Here is a 14980-nt window from a genome sequence, read left to right as displayed (position 1 = left end):
TGGAGAAATCCATGTGTCCTTTACTTGGGTTACGCATTTCACTGAAATGAGTCCGCTAACAAGCAGAACAATACGCACCGTTTCTGGTTTTTAGTCTATTATCCTATTAGTCGATGAGAAGAGAATTAGTCGACCAAATTTTAATTAGTCGATCGGTTGCAAAAAAAAAAAAAAAAAAGAAAGTGATTGTGGCATCCATGTGGTGATCACTTCAGGTGGGAAAACCACATGTTTGCCTATCATTCATCGCTCTTGTCATTTTAAACATATCAGAAGTAACCTAATGTTAGCCACTTTACTCAAACGTTAGCCTTGACAGATGTGTGCTATTATTAGGTGCATGTACAAGTATTCATGTGGAAGCTAAATTAGGCAACTACACATTTAAGGCTATGCTGTTGAGTAGGATATTGATTTAGAAAATGTTGTTGCCAAGAAAGTTTCATTCAGAATGCTTTAAACCAGTAAGCACTTAAATATTGGTATCATTCCTCTAATAACCAGAATTATTGTATAACATGAAAGTCCATCCATCCGTTATATTGTATAAGGTGAACGTGCATCCTTAAAAACATTGTGCAAGAGATGAACAATGCTAAGCTTTACCGTCGTCAGTGTGCGCTGGGCTAGGCGTCTGCTCTTCTAAACTGCCCTCTGGTGCTTTTTCCTGGCTGCTCAAAGATCCCGTTTCAACACTCACGACTTCCACATCAGCGTCTCCCTCGGCCTCGTGTGACGTCAGTGTTGTAGCAGCGGCCCGCTGGCGGTCTCTTTGGCTCCTGATGCGGTCCAGCAGTCTCCTCAGAGCCCGTCTACCAGGATCTGCCAAACAACAAGAGAGAATATCATCATCATCATCATCATCATCATTGCCGTCCCGTCACTGTAGATCTGACACGCTGCTCTCTGATTGGCTGCCCACCGGGTGTTTCAGTCACCGGGGTATCAGGCTCCTCCCCTTCAGGTGCACATTCAGGGTCAAGGGTCACATCCAGCTCCTCGTCATGACTACTAGCAGCAGACAGAGGAGGAAGAGGTTCGGGTATCAGCTGCAGCACCACGTCACCTTTGACCTCTGGAGAAGATCAAATGATGGAAAGCAGTCAATATGCAGAAGAGATCTTAATATGCATTAGTGTAGTGAGAAGAAGTGGATAGTTTCTGAATGGCAGTTTGCTGTTTTGTCTGTTGAAGTGTTTTCTCAGGTTGCTGATGCACGAGCAGAATTGTAACCTAATCTTCCTAGCATTAAGGAAATGCTTCCTAGCATTTTCACTTCCAGAGCAACAACACACAGGGTTTGAGTGATGATTGTTCATGTCTGGAGCACAAACACCACTGACTCAGTACATATCAGTACAATCCTTTAACTAGAGCTCATCTGCCACTGAAACATCTGTAATTTGGCAGTTAAGTGCCAGCACATACTGCGCTCCTGCGTGTACACGTCCTGAAAGGCGATCTCCAGCTCCCGCTGCTGCTCGTCCCGGAGCTCCTCCTGTCTGTAGAGAGGCTGGAAGATCTGCGGCGGCACACTGTGGACCGCCTGTCTGCGGCGCAGCAGATCAGCCGTCTGCAGTCGCTCCAGCTCGGAGAGCAGCCGAGCACGATCCTGCACACACAGAGAGGTGTAGCACATTTCATACACTATGGCCATTCAAAGTGCTTTAGACACATCTAAGTTCATCTAAGACACACAGATGAACTTCTCATCTGGCAAAACACTCCCAGTTTTATTCTGCAATTTCCAGCTTGGCTGACGGCAGCCATTTTGGATCTAGAAGGCTCACTAAATTTCCCCACATTTTCCCGGCACCCCGGCAAATTTTTTTCTTTAACCTTTATAGATGACAAATCCAGTGATAAACAAACCTTCGCTCTCCACAGTCATGGAACTGCTATAGATGACCCAACTAATTACACTGTGTCTGTGGTGTTCTTTCAAGCACACACACACACACACTCAGCCGTGAGGTGTAGCGGCTCTACCTGTGTGTGCTGCTCTCTCCGGAGCGCGTGTGTCCCCCTGAGACGAGCCTTCTCCAGCTGCTCCTGCCGCTCACAAGCTCCCTCTCGCCGCAGATCCTCCACCCGCTGGAGCTCCAGCGCCGCGGCCTGTCGAGCGCTCGGCTGAGCAGAAAACACCACAGCATCCACAAGTCACACAAGAGTGCACGATATATCCACCACATATCCATATCGGCCGATAAATGCTCATTTTTTATGTTATCGATCCAATAAGAAAATTAGGCCGATATATATCAAAGCCAATAGATCAGGGTTCCTCAAACTCGGTCCTGGAGGGCCACTGTCCTGCACAGTTTAGCTCCAACCCTGATCAAACACACCTAGCTGTGAGTTTCTAGTGATCCTGAAGACATTGATTAGCTTGCTCAGGTGTGTTTGATCAGGGTGGGAGCTAAACTGTGCAGGACAGTGGCCCTCCAGGACCGAGTTTGAGGAACCCTGCGATAGATAGATTATTTATTTACTTCAGTTGAAGGAAATTCTATACGACCCCATCAAATCACAGAGATGCTGATTCACACGGGACTAATATTATCACAGGACCTCGGTGTACACCGAAATATGGTTGGTCATTTGCGGGGGAATTTTTACTTTACAAATTACAGACATGACCGATTCGCACGGGATTAAGATCATAGACAACCTCTGAAATTATTACAAATGACTAGAGGTCACCAGGTAATAGTTATCACGTGCGAATAGGGCTTATGAACTAACAGAGCAATATCCTTTGTTAATGTTAGTTGTTAAAATATTTGCGTTCATGTTAATTCACAGTGCATCAACTGATGTTAACATATACAATTTTGGATCTTAAAAATGTCTTATAAAATGCTGAGCTTAACATTAACTAAGATTAATAAATGCTGTAGAAGTATTGTTAATTAATTTTTGGTTCATGTTAACTAATGCTACCAAAATGAAACCTTATTATAAAGTTTTACCATTTTTTAATAAAGAAAGTTGGCCATAGGAGTGTCAAATTCATTTTAAAAGTTAAAGGGACAATGTGTAGCTTTTTAGGTATTTTATTATCTAAAATCAATATTTTTATTCATAAATATGCCCTCAATGGTGTACAAATACCTATGCCAATGTTCAGACTAATCCTCGTAAACGAAGAATTTATTATCTTTATATACATGGGACGGGTAAGTCCACGGAGGCTTCCATGTAGTTCCGCCATCTTGAAAAACTATAATAGCAGAGAGGGACAAAAAGTACTAGGCCAACGCGTTTTCGTTCAGAGCCAGCGTCACGTGACTGAAGCCAGCAGAAGCGGAGGAGCAGAGCAGTGAGAGGCGCTTGTCACTGCCGCGGCAAGTTTAAAAGGCTGCACTGCACGGTTATTTATACACCGTTCATTCATACATATGCTGAGTCACAGGATAAGGAGTCCTCGTCGTCGAAAAAGTCCAAAATAGATCGTAAAAGGAAACGTGACCGGAGATTACAAAAACAAGGGTTACTGTCAGGATAGCTAATGCAGGAGAAAGCTTTCAAAAGAGACCCTGAAGTTGCCTGCTTTCTTCTCGACAGGTAAGTCAATGTTACGGTCTTAATTACAAGCTTTTTTTTCATTGCTTGGTTGTGTACTTTATTATATAGACAGTCGAACATTTATAGTTAAACAGGCTCTTTGATGAATAGCAGCTATTGAGTAAAGTAACGTTAGAGAAGGCGCTGATGATGATGATATCTAACAATGCACGTACTTCAAAAAATATAACGAGTAAAGGCGGCATTACTACTAATTACCATAGTTAATGTTTTTGACAGTCAGTAGTTCATACTGTAACATTCTTTTTTTCGTTGTTTCAAGTTTCAGTTTGTTTTAAATAACAAACATGTTCACCCGAAGAAAAACTCGAAGTGCTATTATAAGACATCCTGTCATAGCTTTTAGGTACATAACGGCTACCGTAGATGCAACGCGCATTTGAAAAAGTGAGGCGCTGGAGAGCATTACTCGTTTGAATGCAAAATACAATTTCACCACTAGATGGGAGAAATTCCTACACAATGTCCCTTTAAGGAATCTTACACTAGTTCAAACTCGGCTACTGTATTGTATATGTTTGATTTATGTTGAAGTGTTTGAGACATGGCTTCTAATGGTGAGCCTTTTGTTTATGTATACAGGCTCTCAAAGTATAGCAAAATTTGAATTTAGATTTATCTGCCAATATATCAGTTAACGGCTTTCAAATGGAAAGAATTATCGGACAAAATTGTCGTATCGGTGCATCCCTACCCTACCTTTGAATCTATTTGGCTAGAAAACTGTAGCAGTTTGATTGAAAAGATAATCTCTATATTAGAGAGGGAAAAGTTTCATTTCAGAGCAAATACATACCCACATTATATTCTAATCAAAGATGATATATTTTTGCTTCCATGCATGTACCTGCTGCTCGGTGTGTGTCTCTCTGTCCACAGCGGTGTGAGGCATGTGACTGTGTGCGCCCGAGAAGAGCTCTGCTGCTGCTGACCTGAGGGGCCGTGGCGTGGCCTTCCCGATGCTCTGGGACAGGAAACACATCACAGTAATGACATCATGTGTGCTAACAGCTCTCTAACACCCGAGAGTGACTGGCTCTGTACCTCTACTGGGTTTGGCGGAGGCGGCGGCAGACTGGCCACTCTCACAGCTCGCTGCTTCTCCTCCACCAGAGCTTTCCTCCGAGCCTCAATGAGCCTGTCAATCACATGAACATGACAAAGCTTATGCAAGGAAACAACAGTTTTCCATTTGAAGCCATTAGTGGCACGGATCACGTTTTTAGGGTGTTTCTTTGTGCACGGACCTGCAGCGCTGCTGCTCCTCCTCGTGTCTGCGGGCGCTGAGCTCTCGGAGCGCTTCCCGGTGTCTCTCGTCCGCTCGCTCCTGCCTCTCCACACTCTTCTCAGCCAACGCCTCCAGATCAGGCTCCTGCACACAACACATTAAAGGGATCCTTCACCCGCAACTGAAGACTCACGTTCATGCTGCAGATTTATGGGGGAAATAACAAACGGAGTGGATGGATATTTAGTGTGATTGTTCACACACTGAGGACACATAATTATTAGGGCTGAGTCAATACACCCATCTCCCGATACGATACTATCACGATACTTTGGTGCCCAAGTAATGCGATTCAATATTGCAATGTATAAGATTAGTCGTATTTACAAAGACAATTCATCGCATCTTTCTGAGTTTTATTTCAGAAGCATCATACAGCACTACATTCTCTTGAATAAATGATTCAATAAATAAAATTAACAGTCACTTGTCGCCACCTAGTGGTGAAACAGTGTAATCGATAAAATGCGTAATTTCAAGCGCTAATGTTTCTATCAAAAGCTGATTTACTCTATTTTTGATCGCTACTGCAGACATCAGTGTTTATATCTGAACTTTAAACTTTTATCTTCCATGATAATTTAAACTATTGTATCACAGAAATAATGATACTATGAGGTTGAAAAGAGTAATTAGTGAAGCTGTTTCATGACGACTCTCTCTGGGTCAGCGCCAATGCAGATTTGAATGTTGCAATATGATTTTGTCAAAGTTTAATAGACAGACGAAGTGGAAGACGACCGCGTGGGTGTTTGAATCGAGATCACAGTCTTTTAAAGATGAATCGTGCATCTCTACGGTCTTATCTCTCTCTCAGTATACGAGCAGCGCGAGGGCTTTTCAGTGCTTTCAGTCTCACATCGCTTCCATGCGTTCACTTGAAAGGAATGTTACGTCACTCAACAATCATAGATAACGGCACATTTCATGCTCTGTTGAAACGAGTGGCTAACTTCGGTCAACCTCGTCTATAAGAAAGGACAAAATAAAGCTATTAATTTGAATTAAAGGTATAGTGGAGGATCTTTCTGAATTTTAGATAAGACCCGCCCTCTCCACTTTTTGAATAAGTTTGATTGAAATCGCGATAGCTAGGTGAATCGATTTATTCCCCGAACCCTAATAATTATGTTCAAAAACAATATAAAGTGAATTTTGCATTATAGGTCCCCTTTAAATACAAGTGTAGGCAGCTTGAAAAAGACAGACTGTACAGTCCCAGCTGAAGTACTCAAGGTGCTTCAGCCGCTCACTCACTCACATTCTCCTGTGCGCTGCGGTGAGCGTGTCCGACGGTCCTCAGGCTGTGCTGGTAGAGTGTGGATAAGGCCTGTAGTTTGAGCGTGTGCTCCTGCTGCCACTCGAGCTGCAGTGAGTCCGAGAGCATCTGGAGCTGCTGCTGTCTGCGCTCCTGCACCTGCCGGCGCACCTGCCGCGCGATGTAGCGCTCCTGCTCGCGCACCTGCCCAACACAAACACCGCGTCAGTAAGAGGCCAGAGGAGGCCAACACACACACATAACCATACTTCCCATAATCTGCAACTCTACACACCGTTTCAAAGCAGCTTTACAGGAATCATGATGTCTGTGTTTAGAATATCTTCATGCACTACAGTCACGTTTAGAGCTAGGACGTAATATAGTTTACATTAGGGATGGGCATTTTTCAAAAATATTGTATTCGAATATTCGGGTTCAAAAAAAGTCTAATATTCGTTTGTTTAAATGTCGTTTAACGAGAAATGCGTTATTTTTTACGTTTTTGTCACCATTTCTGAACAAGCTTACGATTAGGCAATATACACAAGCTTACTATACATCTTAAAGGGATACTCCACTTTTTTTGGAAATAGGCTCATTTTACAACTCCCCCAGAGTTAAACAGTTGAGCCTTACCGTTTTCGAGGCAATATAAACTTCGTAATATCATTACGCCTGCTGGACTCATGGTACGGCAGCAAAGTTTCTTGATTATTACGCAGGAATGAGAGTATAGTTCCTAACCATATCAGCCTAGAAAATCACAACTTTTCATTTTCCGTCGGTCTTAGTACACGATGTAACTACAGAAGAGGCAAGTTTTAAATAGGAAAAAATATCGAAACTCTATGGTCATTTTTTTGAGAGAGATGCAAATGGTCCTGTCCGATTCAATGATCTATGCTAAGCTATGCTAAAAGTGGTACCGCCAGACCCGGAGTTCGGCTGAATGGATTCGAAAACGGTAAAACTCAACTGTTTAACTCTGGGGGAGCTGTAAAATGAGCCTCTCTCCAAAAAAAGTGGAGTATCCCTTTAAGGTTTTCTTTTAGTTGAAAACAGCACTTGCCGTTTCCTGATCCCTGTATCCCTCAGCGAAACTTAAAGGAAGCATATGTCTCAAAATCATTTTGCTACCAGAAGATATCATCTCGGATCACGATTCCCTCGGGGTACGGCTGCGCTTGCCTGTGGTCGCTACTGCAGTGATGGACAGCTGCTTCCTCGGTCGACTGGTGTTTGGATCTCATGTGATTTCTCATTGTGGTGGTGATATTATAACTCACTTTCATTAATAATTGATTCGAAGTAATTCCATTTTGTAATATTTTCATCCAAGTAATTCCAAACTTTGCGAGGCAGACGACAACATTATGTAATCAAATACAATAAACATAAATGTGAAAATGAAAATTTTAAAAAATTGAATAGTATTTTATTTTTCGAATAATTAGATCGAATATTAGAAAATTTGAATATTTGTGCACATCCCTAGTTTACATTATGCAACGATAGAGCCGGGTGATAAAACGATAACTATCGTGATCAATTTTCCTCGTTAAAACGATAACAAGAGTTTGATAAAACGTTCAATATAATGTTTATGTGCCAAAAGCGGAATGAAACAGCGCTACTCATTTGACCTGCGCTACACGAACCATTGATCCACTCGGCAGCGTTAGCAAACGCGTTCACACGCTGATCTGATCGAGCACAAAACAGCACTGCGAGATCCAGCGAGAACGTCTCAGTGATTTTAACTAGTTTATAGGCGGATGAAACAGCGCTGACAAACAGGAGAAACACAGCACAATGATACAGTCTGGAGGCTTTGCAAACTACAAATCACCATCATTTAACCACAGATTTACTGTAGAAACACTAAATACGCCATGATATTGTGGCAGAAATGTCGGATATTCATTTAGAATTGTATTATATTATTAATGTAGACATGTATTAAAGGAGTAACAGAATATAAATTACAGTATTTTTTGTGGTTAAGTTATAGAGTTTGTGCATTTATACTAAGTAAGTGTATTTAGGCTACCGTTTTTCACACCAATAGACATTAGATGCATTGAGGTGCTATGTGTGATTTACACTGTGGTTATCATGATCTAAATCGATGCTACTATGGAAGACCAATGGTTCGTTTTGATAAAACTCAAATCAGAATATGTACATTTTACCATAAAATATAAAAAAATGAGGTTGTTACAATTTGAGTGTTTGTCATGTTCTGACAATATAGAGTCTGTGTGGTTTCTACAAACTTCTCTTAGGAGCAAAAATGTGCCTGGAAAGAAATAAAGATTTGACATTTATCATGAGAATTATCGATATCGACTGATATGATTTTTTTATTTTTTATTGTGATCATTTTTGGCCACATCTCTTCGCTATGCAACGAAACAATCCCGCAGCCAAGATTTGCCATTTAGCTTGACGTGAGTACACTTTATGCATGCGGATACAATTGGACATACTTTTAGGAGTTGTAGGTTGTGTTATTTATTCATTATCTGGTGATAGTGAGGATTATGAAACCTGTAAGGGGTTGTTAATTTATGACAATGTGATCACTCATCTCTTCATCGCTGAAGACTTCCTAAACTAACACTGAAACGAGAATTTTATGTAAACCTGCTTTGAAACTATAGCCTATGTATTGTGAAAAGCAATAAAAAAATTAAAAATATACTTGAATTGTAGGGAACGATCCTACTATTGCTATTAGGTGATGATCACCATATAAAAAACAGGGTTAAAGTTTCGATAGTATCGCTCAGCCATAACCAGACTGCCTGAGGAGCTCATTGAAAGCAGGATGGCTTAATGTGCATATACATAATTCTTTATTATATTTGCTAGGATGTTCAAATTGGGGTCTGGGGAAATGACTAGAGAAAAACTGTGGAGGGAAAAGGCAGGCAGATTTATATACACATACCGTTCAAGAGTTTGGGGTCAGTATGATTTTTTTAGCAGTGTCTTCTGCTCACCAAGGCTGCGTTTATTTGATAAGAGACAATAAAAAAAATTATAATAATAATATTGTGAAATATGTCGATTTAAAATGATTTTCGGTTTTCTATTTTAATATATTTTAAACTGTAATTTATTCCTGTGATCAAAGCTGAATTTTCAGCATCATTACTCCAGTCTTCAGTGTCACATGATCCTTCAGAAATCATTATCATATGAGGATTTGATGCTCAAGAAACATTCATTATTATTATCAGTGTTGAAAACTGAATTTTTTTCAAAATTCTTTGATGAATAGAAAGTTCAAAAGAACAGCATTTATTTAAAATTGAATATTTTCTAACATTATAAATGTCTTTACTGTAACTTTTGATCAGTTTAACTCATCCTTGATGAATAAAAGTATTGATTTATTTTATTTCCCCAAAAAATTTAAATAAAATTCTTACTGACCCCAAACTTTTGAACGGTCGTGTTTAATGTTACAAAAGCTTTAGATTTCAGATTAATGCTGTTCTTTTGAACTTTCTATTCATCATAGCATCATGAAATAAAAATGTAAAAAACTGTTTTCAACACTGATAATAATAATGAATGTTTCTTGAGCAGCAAATCATCATATTAGAGTGATTTCTGGAGGATCATGTGACACTGAAGACTGGAGTAATGATGCTGAAAACTCAGCTTTGATCACAGGAATAAATTACACTTTACTGTTTATTCACATAGAAAACAGATGTTTTACACTGGAATAATATTTCACAATATGACTTTTTGTTTGTATTTTCAATCAAATAAATGCAGCCTTGGTGAGCAGAAGATACTTATTTTAAAAACATTAAATATCTTACTGACCCCAAACTTTTGAACGGTAGTGTGTGTGAGATATGGGGGAAAGTTAATAAAAACTATTACTTTAATGGAATAGTTCACTTCAAAATTACAACTTTCATAATTTACAGGTTGTTTCAAACATGTATGAGTTTCTTTCTTCTGCTCAACACAAAATAAGATATTTGGAAGAATGCCAGTATAAACCACCAAACAGTTGAGAATTGTTTTCCTACTATGGAAGTCAACGGGGTCCATGAACTGTCCATTACTACTGACATTCTTCAAAATATCTTCTTTTGTGTTGAGCAGAAGAAAGAAACTCATACATGTTTGAAACAGCTTGAGGGTCAGTGAGTTAAACGATGATAGAATTTCCATTTTTAAGTGAACAATTACTTTAAAATAAGTGCAAATAAGTGATAACGTTACACAGTAGGCCTACATTAAGTGTGGGGGGGGGGGGGGGGGGGGACATTAATGGACTAAAATACATTACTAAATTACATTTTACACACATTTATAGTATTTCTTCCACAGTGTGTTCAAGCCAAAGCCAACTGGGACCAACACTCGATATAAAGCGATAGGACTGGTTGTGTTTATAGTGGACTTCAAATGCCTCTGACCTGCTGCGATAGGACTGGTTGTGTGTGTCAGAGTTGTGTTATAGTTTATATATGTATGTAAATGCCTCTGACCTGCTGCGATAGGACTGGTTGTGTGTGTCAGAGTTGTGTTTATAGTTTATATATGTATGTAAATGCCTCTGACCTGTTGCAGGCGCAGTTTCCTCCGGCTCTCCAGCTCCTCGCGCACCAGCTGCGCCTCCTCATTCGGACTGAGTCTCAAAACACTCGCTTTCCTCCTCATTTCTCTCAGATCATCAGCTCCTGACACACACACACACAGGCTTTCTGACAAATATCATCATAGTTCACTGAAGGAAGGCTTTCACTCGCCGCGGACAACAGGAGCTCAGGCTAACGAGAGACTTTTGTTTGATCGCCTCCATGTCAACACAACCAACGGCCGCTTCTAACCTGCTGCGTCACTTCCGCTATTTAAACCTCCCGCGGGACGGCTTGGAGATGCAGTGATAATACAGTTTTTATTTCTTTTTTTAATAAACAAACATAACAGAACGATTTTTTTGTGTGTGTGCTAAAGCTCTGATACATATTCAAACAGATATAAAAACAAAACAAAGACTTGGCAACATAAACTTGACCAGAAACACCAAAAACTCAACAAACAGCAGTTACAACCATAGATATATAAACGCTAGATGTCTCGTGTGCGCTGCTGGCCAATGAAGGTCGACGTCCGCACGTGGCGGCCATCTTACCACAGGGTGCTCGTTTAATGCTGCATGTACTTTTAAATAACCATAACTTGCTACATTTTCTACCGATTTTCAAACGGTTTGGTTTGTTATAAACGTCAGAGATGTAATTATGACACTGCATACATATGAATAATTATAACATACATGTTCAAGCATTCTGAATTATAGCCACGTTAATAACGTTTGTAAGAAACCAAACCGTTTGTAAATCCGTCAAGATTTCAGCGAGATAAGAGGATGTGTGTGCGTGCTGATCACTCACTTTACATTAAGCCTGCCTGTGACAAGATGGCCGAACGGTGATGCCGGAAGTGACTGCGCCATAAGACATCTAGCGTTTATATATGATATCTATGGTTACAACAAGCTTACACAGGAGACAATGGAAACATTACGGCTACTTAAACACAGAGAGAGGAACAATGACTGTGAGAAAATACAAAATAAAAGACATGAAACTCCAAAAGTGAGCCAAAAAAAAAAAGAAGTAACAGCTGGTTGAGTCATCAGCTCATTGGCTATGCAAACGTCCAACAGTCTCATTGGCTGAAATTAATCACGTGCTGTCATTCGAATAAATACGGCAGGAATTATTAATAAAAATGTACATTAATTAATAATACAAATTAATGAACTTTATTATATTGTTTGAGATAAGATAACTTTAGTAAATCAATTCTTATGTAATTATATTACAATATAAGCACTAGGGGCTTTCAAGGTACGTGCCTAAGGTTCCTACTACTCCTTTATGTTGATTGTCCCTTTTGAACATTCTGTTAACTATAAGTAACTTTTCAACTACATGTCAACTTACTCTAACCCTAACCCTACCAGTCTACTAATACTCTTCTAACACTCTAATGAGATTTAAAGTGCAACATTACTTATAGTCAACAGAATGTGTTAAAGGGACCATTCAAATTAAGTGAAACCAAGCATTTTTCCAATAGCCCTCTGGCTTGTCCACATGATCTTTAGCAAACTGCAGAAAGGCAGCAATGTTCTTTTTGGAGATTAGTGACTTTCTCCTCGCAACTCTGCCATGCACAGCATGGTTGTTCAGTGTTCTCCTGATGGTGGACTCACGAACATTAACATCAGCCAATGTGAGAGACCTGAGAGTTGAGAGTTGCTTAGAATTTACCCTTGGATCCTTTGTGACCTTGTGGACTATTACACTTCTTGCGTCTTGGAGTGATCTTTGTTGGTCTACCACTCCATAGTGTTGGTGACAATGGTCTTGAATTTCCTCCATTGTACACAGCCTGTCTGACTGTGGATTTGTGGAGTCCAAACTCTTTAGAGATGGTTTTGTAACCTTTTTCAGTCTGGTGAGCAACAGCAACTTTTTCTGAGGTCCTCAGAAATCTCCTTTGTCCATGGCATGATACACTTCCACAAACATTATGAAGTTTAGACTTTGATAGATCCCTGTTCTTTAAAGTGGTGGTATAATGTCCTCTTCACAAGATGTAAAATGGGTCTTTGATGTCCCCAGAGTGTGTATGTGAAGTTTTAGCTCAAAATACCACACAGATATGTTTGTATAGCATGTTAAAATTGTCCATTTTTGAGGGTGAGCAAAAACTAGTACTGTTGGAGAATTTCCCTTGTCTCATGTTAAAGTCTGAATGCTTTAATGCCAAGCAGAAAATGGGTCACAAGGATAAAATAATGGAAAAGTACCCAAAAATCTGTAAATGCAGGTGTTGGGATGCACTGGAAGAAAAACATGTTGTTTTTGAGATGTTCCACCAATAGAAGAAGGTCTAGGGGGAGATGTTTCTAATGGTGGCAAGGCCACAAGGAGTGACAAAGAAGAAGAGATAGATATGAGCGTGCCCACTGGGCACCTAGAGATAAGAAAAAGGTATAAGACATGAGGACTGGGAATGGTAACTTCAGATGGCCAGCTGGCGTCTCACTTTGTTGCTTGTTGCTAACGTTAATTCTTCTGACCTGGAACTTCTCCTTTTTGAGACCTGAACCAAAAGCGACTTTTTCCATTTGTCACAACATAATTGGCGAGCTCCAGCCAGGAGTGGACGAGGGGTCGAGGAGTTGAGGAGTGGCCACGGTGGGTGTGCTGGCAGAGGCCTCACAAAACAAAGGCGCCATAAAAATAAGTTAAGCAAATTTTTGTTTATATTTGTTTGTCTGGTGAGCTGGCGCCCGGTTGGTGACTGCCTTAAATAAAAGGCTCCACCAAAAAAAGAACCTAAAAAGTTAAACGGAGGGTAATTTCCAGGTCTTAAGAAGCAGTGCATATGAATCAAGTGTTTTTGCTTGTCTGTGTTTACGCAAAAAGCACATTGTTTGTCTTTACACAAGAAGTGCGTTGTACGTGAGAAGCGCGTCATTTGTGTTTACGCGAGAAGCGTGTTGTTTGTCTTTATGTGAGAAAGGTTTTTGTTTGTTTATCTAAGTGGTTTTTCAGTTTATATATGTATATATGTACATGCTCTAGACATTATAATATCAACCAAAAAATATATAAAAGACATTTTACTTGAATCTGATGAATCTTTTCCATTGAAACAAAGAGATGTTGTTCGAAGGAATCCTTGAGAGGTTGTGTGAGTTTGTGGCCCTATGGCGGGACTTATAAACAAATGTATGATCCAATAGCATTGGGAGACTGAACAATAGGACCCAATGACTATGTAAATGTAGTAAAAAGTAAGATAAAATATAACAGATTGTTTTTAAGGATGGCTAAAGGTAACGTTGTAATTTTACAACAAGGGGTCTTACAGGGTTTAATACTGTAAGACTAAAAATATTTGTATTGAGATAAAGAAATGAGGGAGAGAGGTGACAGAGAAAGAGAGCTTTTTTTTTCTTTCTTTTTTTTTAAGCCTGAAGATAACACATGTGGACCAGAGTGAGAGATCATTATGAGGCAGAGGATAGGAGAGTACGGAGAAAAAGAAAAAAGGATGAAGACGACTTTAAACAACCTTCCAAAAACCACCCTTTTGAAATCACAGGTCACTCTGCATTATAGAAATAAAAATAAACACAGTATTAATCCCATATCTGAAAAGGAAGGCATGGAATCGCTGGCCTAGTTAGGAGGGGCAACCATTCTGAAAAATGTATATTTGATGAAGGGTTCATGCATAAGGCCAGTAAAGTGGGAGAGAGACAAAAGAATTTTAAGTCAGGCAGGGAGAAGAAATCAGGCCAGTCCTTGTAGACAATTGGACATCGGAAAGACTGGTGGTGATGGTGGTCTTGAAAAACAACCCTAAAGATATTCAGTATCTGTGGGTGGAAATCCATCGAAAAAGACAAGAGGTAGAAAGGCAGTCTGCAACATCTGAAAATGTCGCAATTCTGGACGAACAGGAGGGGGAATAGGGGGAGAAAAATTTAATAAAAAAGGAAGACAAAGGCTTTAATTGATTTATTTGAACCATTAGAATCAGATACTTGCAGTAAATACAATGCCAGGTGGAGGAAGAGGAAGGGGAAGACAATACAACAATCAACAGAGGACCCCTGACCCTCAAGGCATGTGTTGGGGATGCAACCAGCCTGGACACACCAAGAGATTATGTCCTACTAACCCATGGCCCCAAAATGGGCCTCCACAGGGTCAGATGTACCAGCCATGGCAACAGAGTCATCAGAACCAGCAGCATCAAGTGTCAGGACCTGTCAATCCATG

The 14980-nt window shown here is 40.0% G+C and overlaps 1 protein-coding gene across 3 annotated transcripts in view; it reads right to left on the bottom strand.

Annotated features, from left to right (window-relative positions):
* Nucleotides 1-10998, bottom strand: part of LOC309507030 (uncharacterized protein) — a 53299-nt gene extending 42301 nt beyond the window's left edge. For 2 of the 3 annotated variants that reach the window (XM_082181084.1, XM_082181086.1), the window contains exons 1-9: nt 10731-10997; nt 6138-6338; nt 4836-4960; nt 4633-4726; nt 4436-4552; nt 1990-2130; nt 1429-1612; nt 923-1075; nt 607-822 (exon numbers count right to left, since the gene is read on the bottom strand). In XM_082181084.1, coding sequence (XP_082037210.1) covers nt 607-822; nt 923-1075; nt 1429-1612; nt 1990-2130; nt 4436-4552; nt 4633-4726; nt 4836-4960; nt 6138-6338; nt 10731-10829 — 1330 coding nt within the window. In that variant the 5' untranslated portion in view covers nt 10830-10997. Of the gene's footprint in view, nt 1-606; nt 823-922; nt 1076-1428; nt 1613-1989; nt 2131-4435; nt 4553-4632; nt 4727-4835; nt 4961-6137; nt 6339-10730 lie in introns of all 3 variants that reach the window. The other variant, XM_082181085.1, reaches the window with a different exon arrangement.
* Between the last annotated feature and the right edge of the window lie 3982 nt (nt 10999-14980).

This window comes from Leuciscus leuciscus, assembly GCF_965113295.1.
Source record: "Leuciscus leuciscus genome assembly, chromosome: 9".
Classification (NCBI taxonomy): domain Eukaryota; kingdom Metazoa; phylum Chordata; class Actinopteri; order Cypriniformes; family Leuciscidae; genus Leuciscus; species Leuciscus leuciscus.
This window is presented reverse-complemented; position numbering and strand designations above follow the sequence as displayed.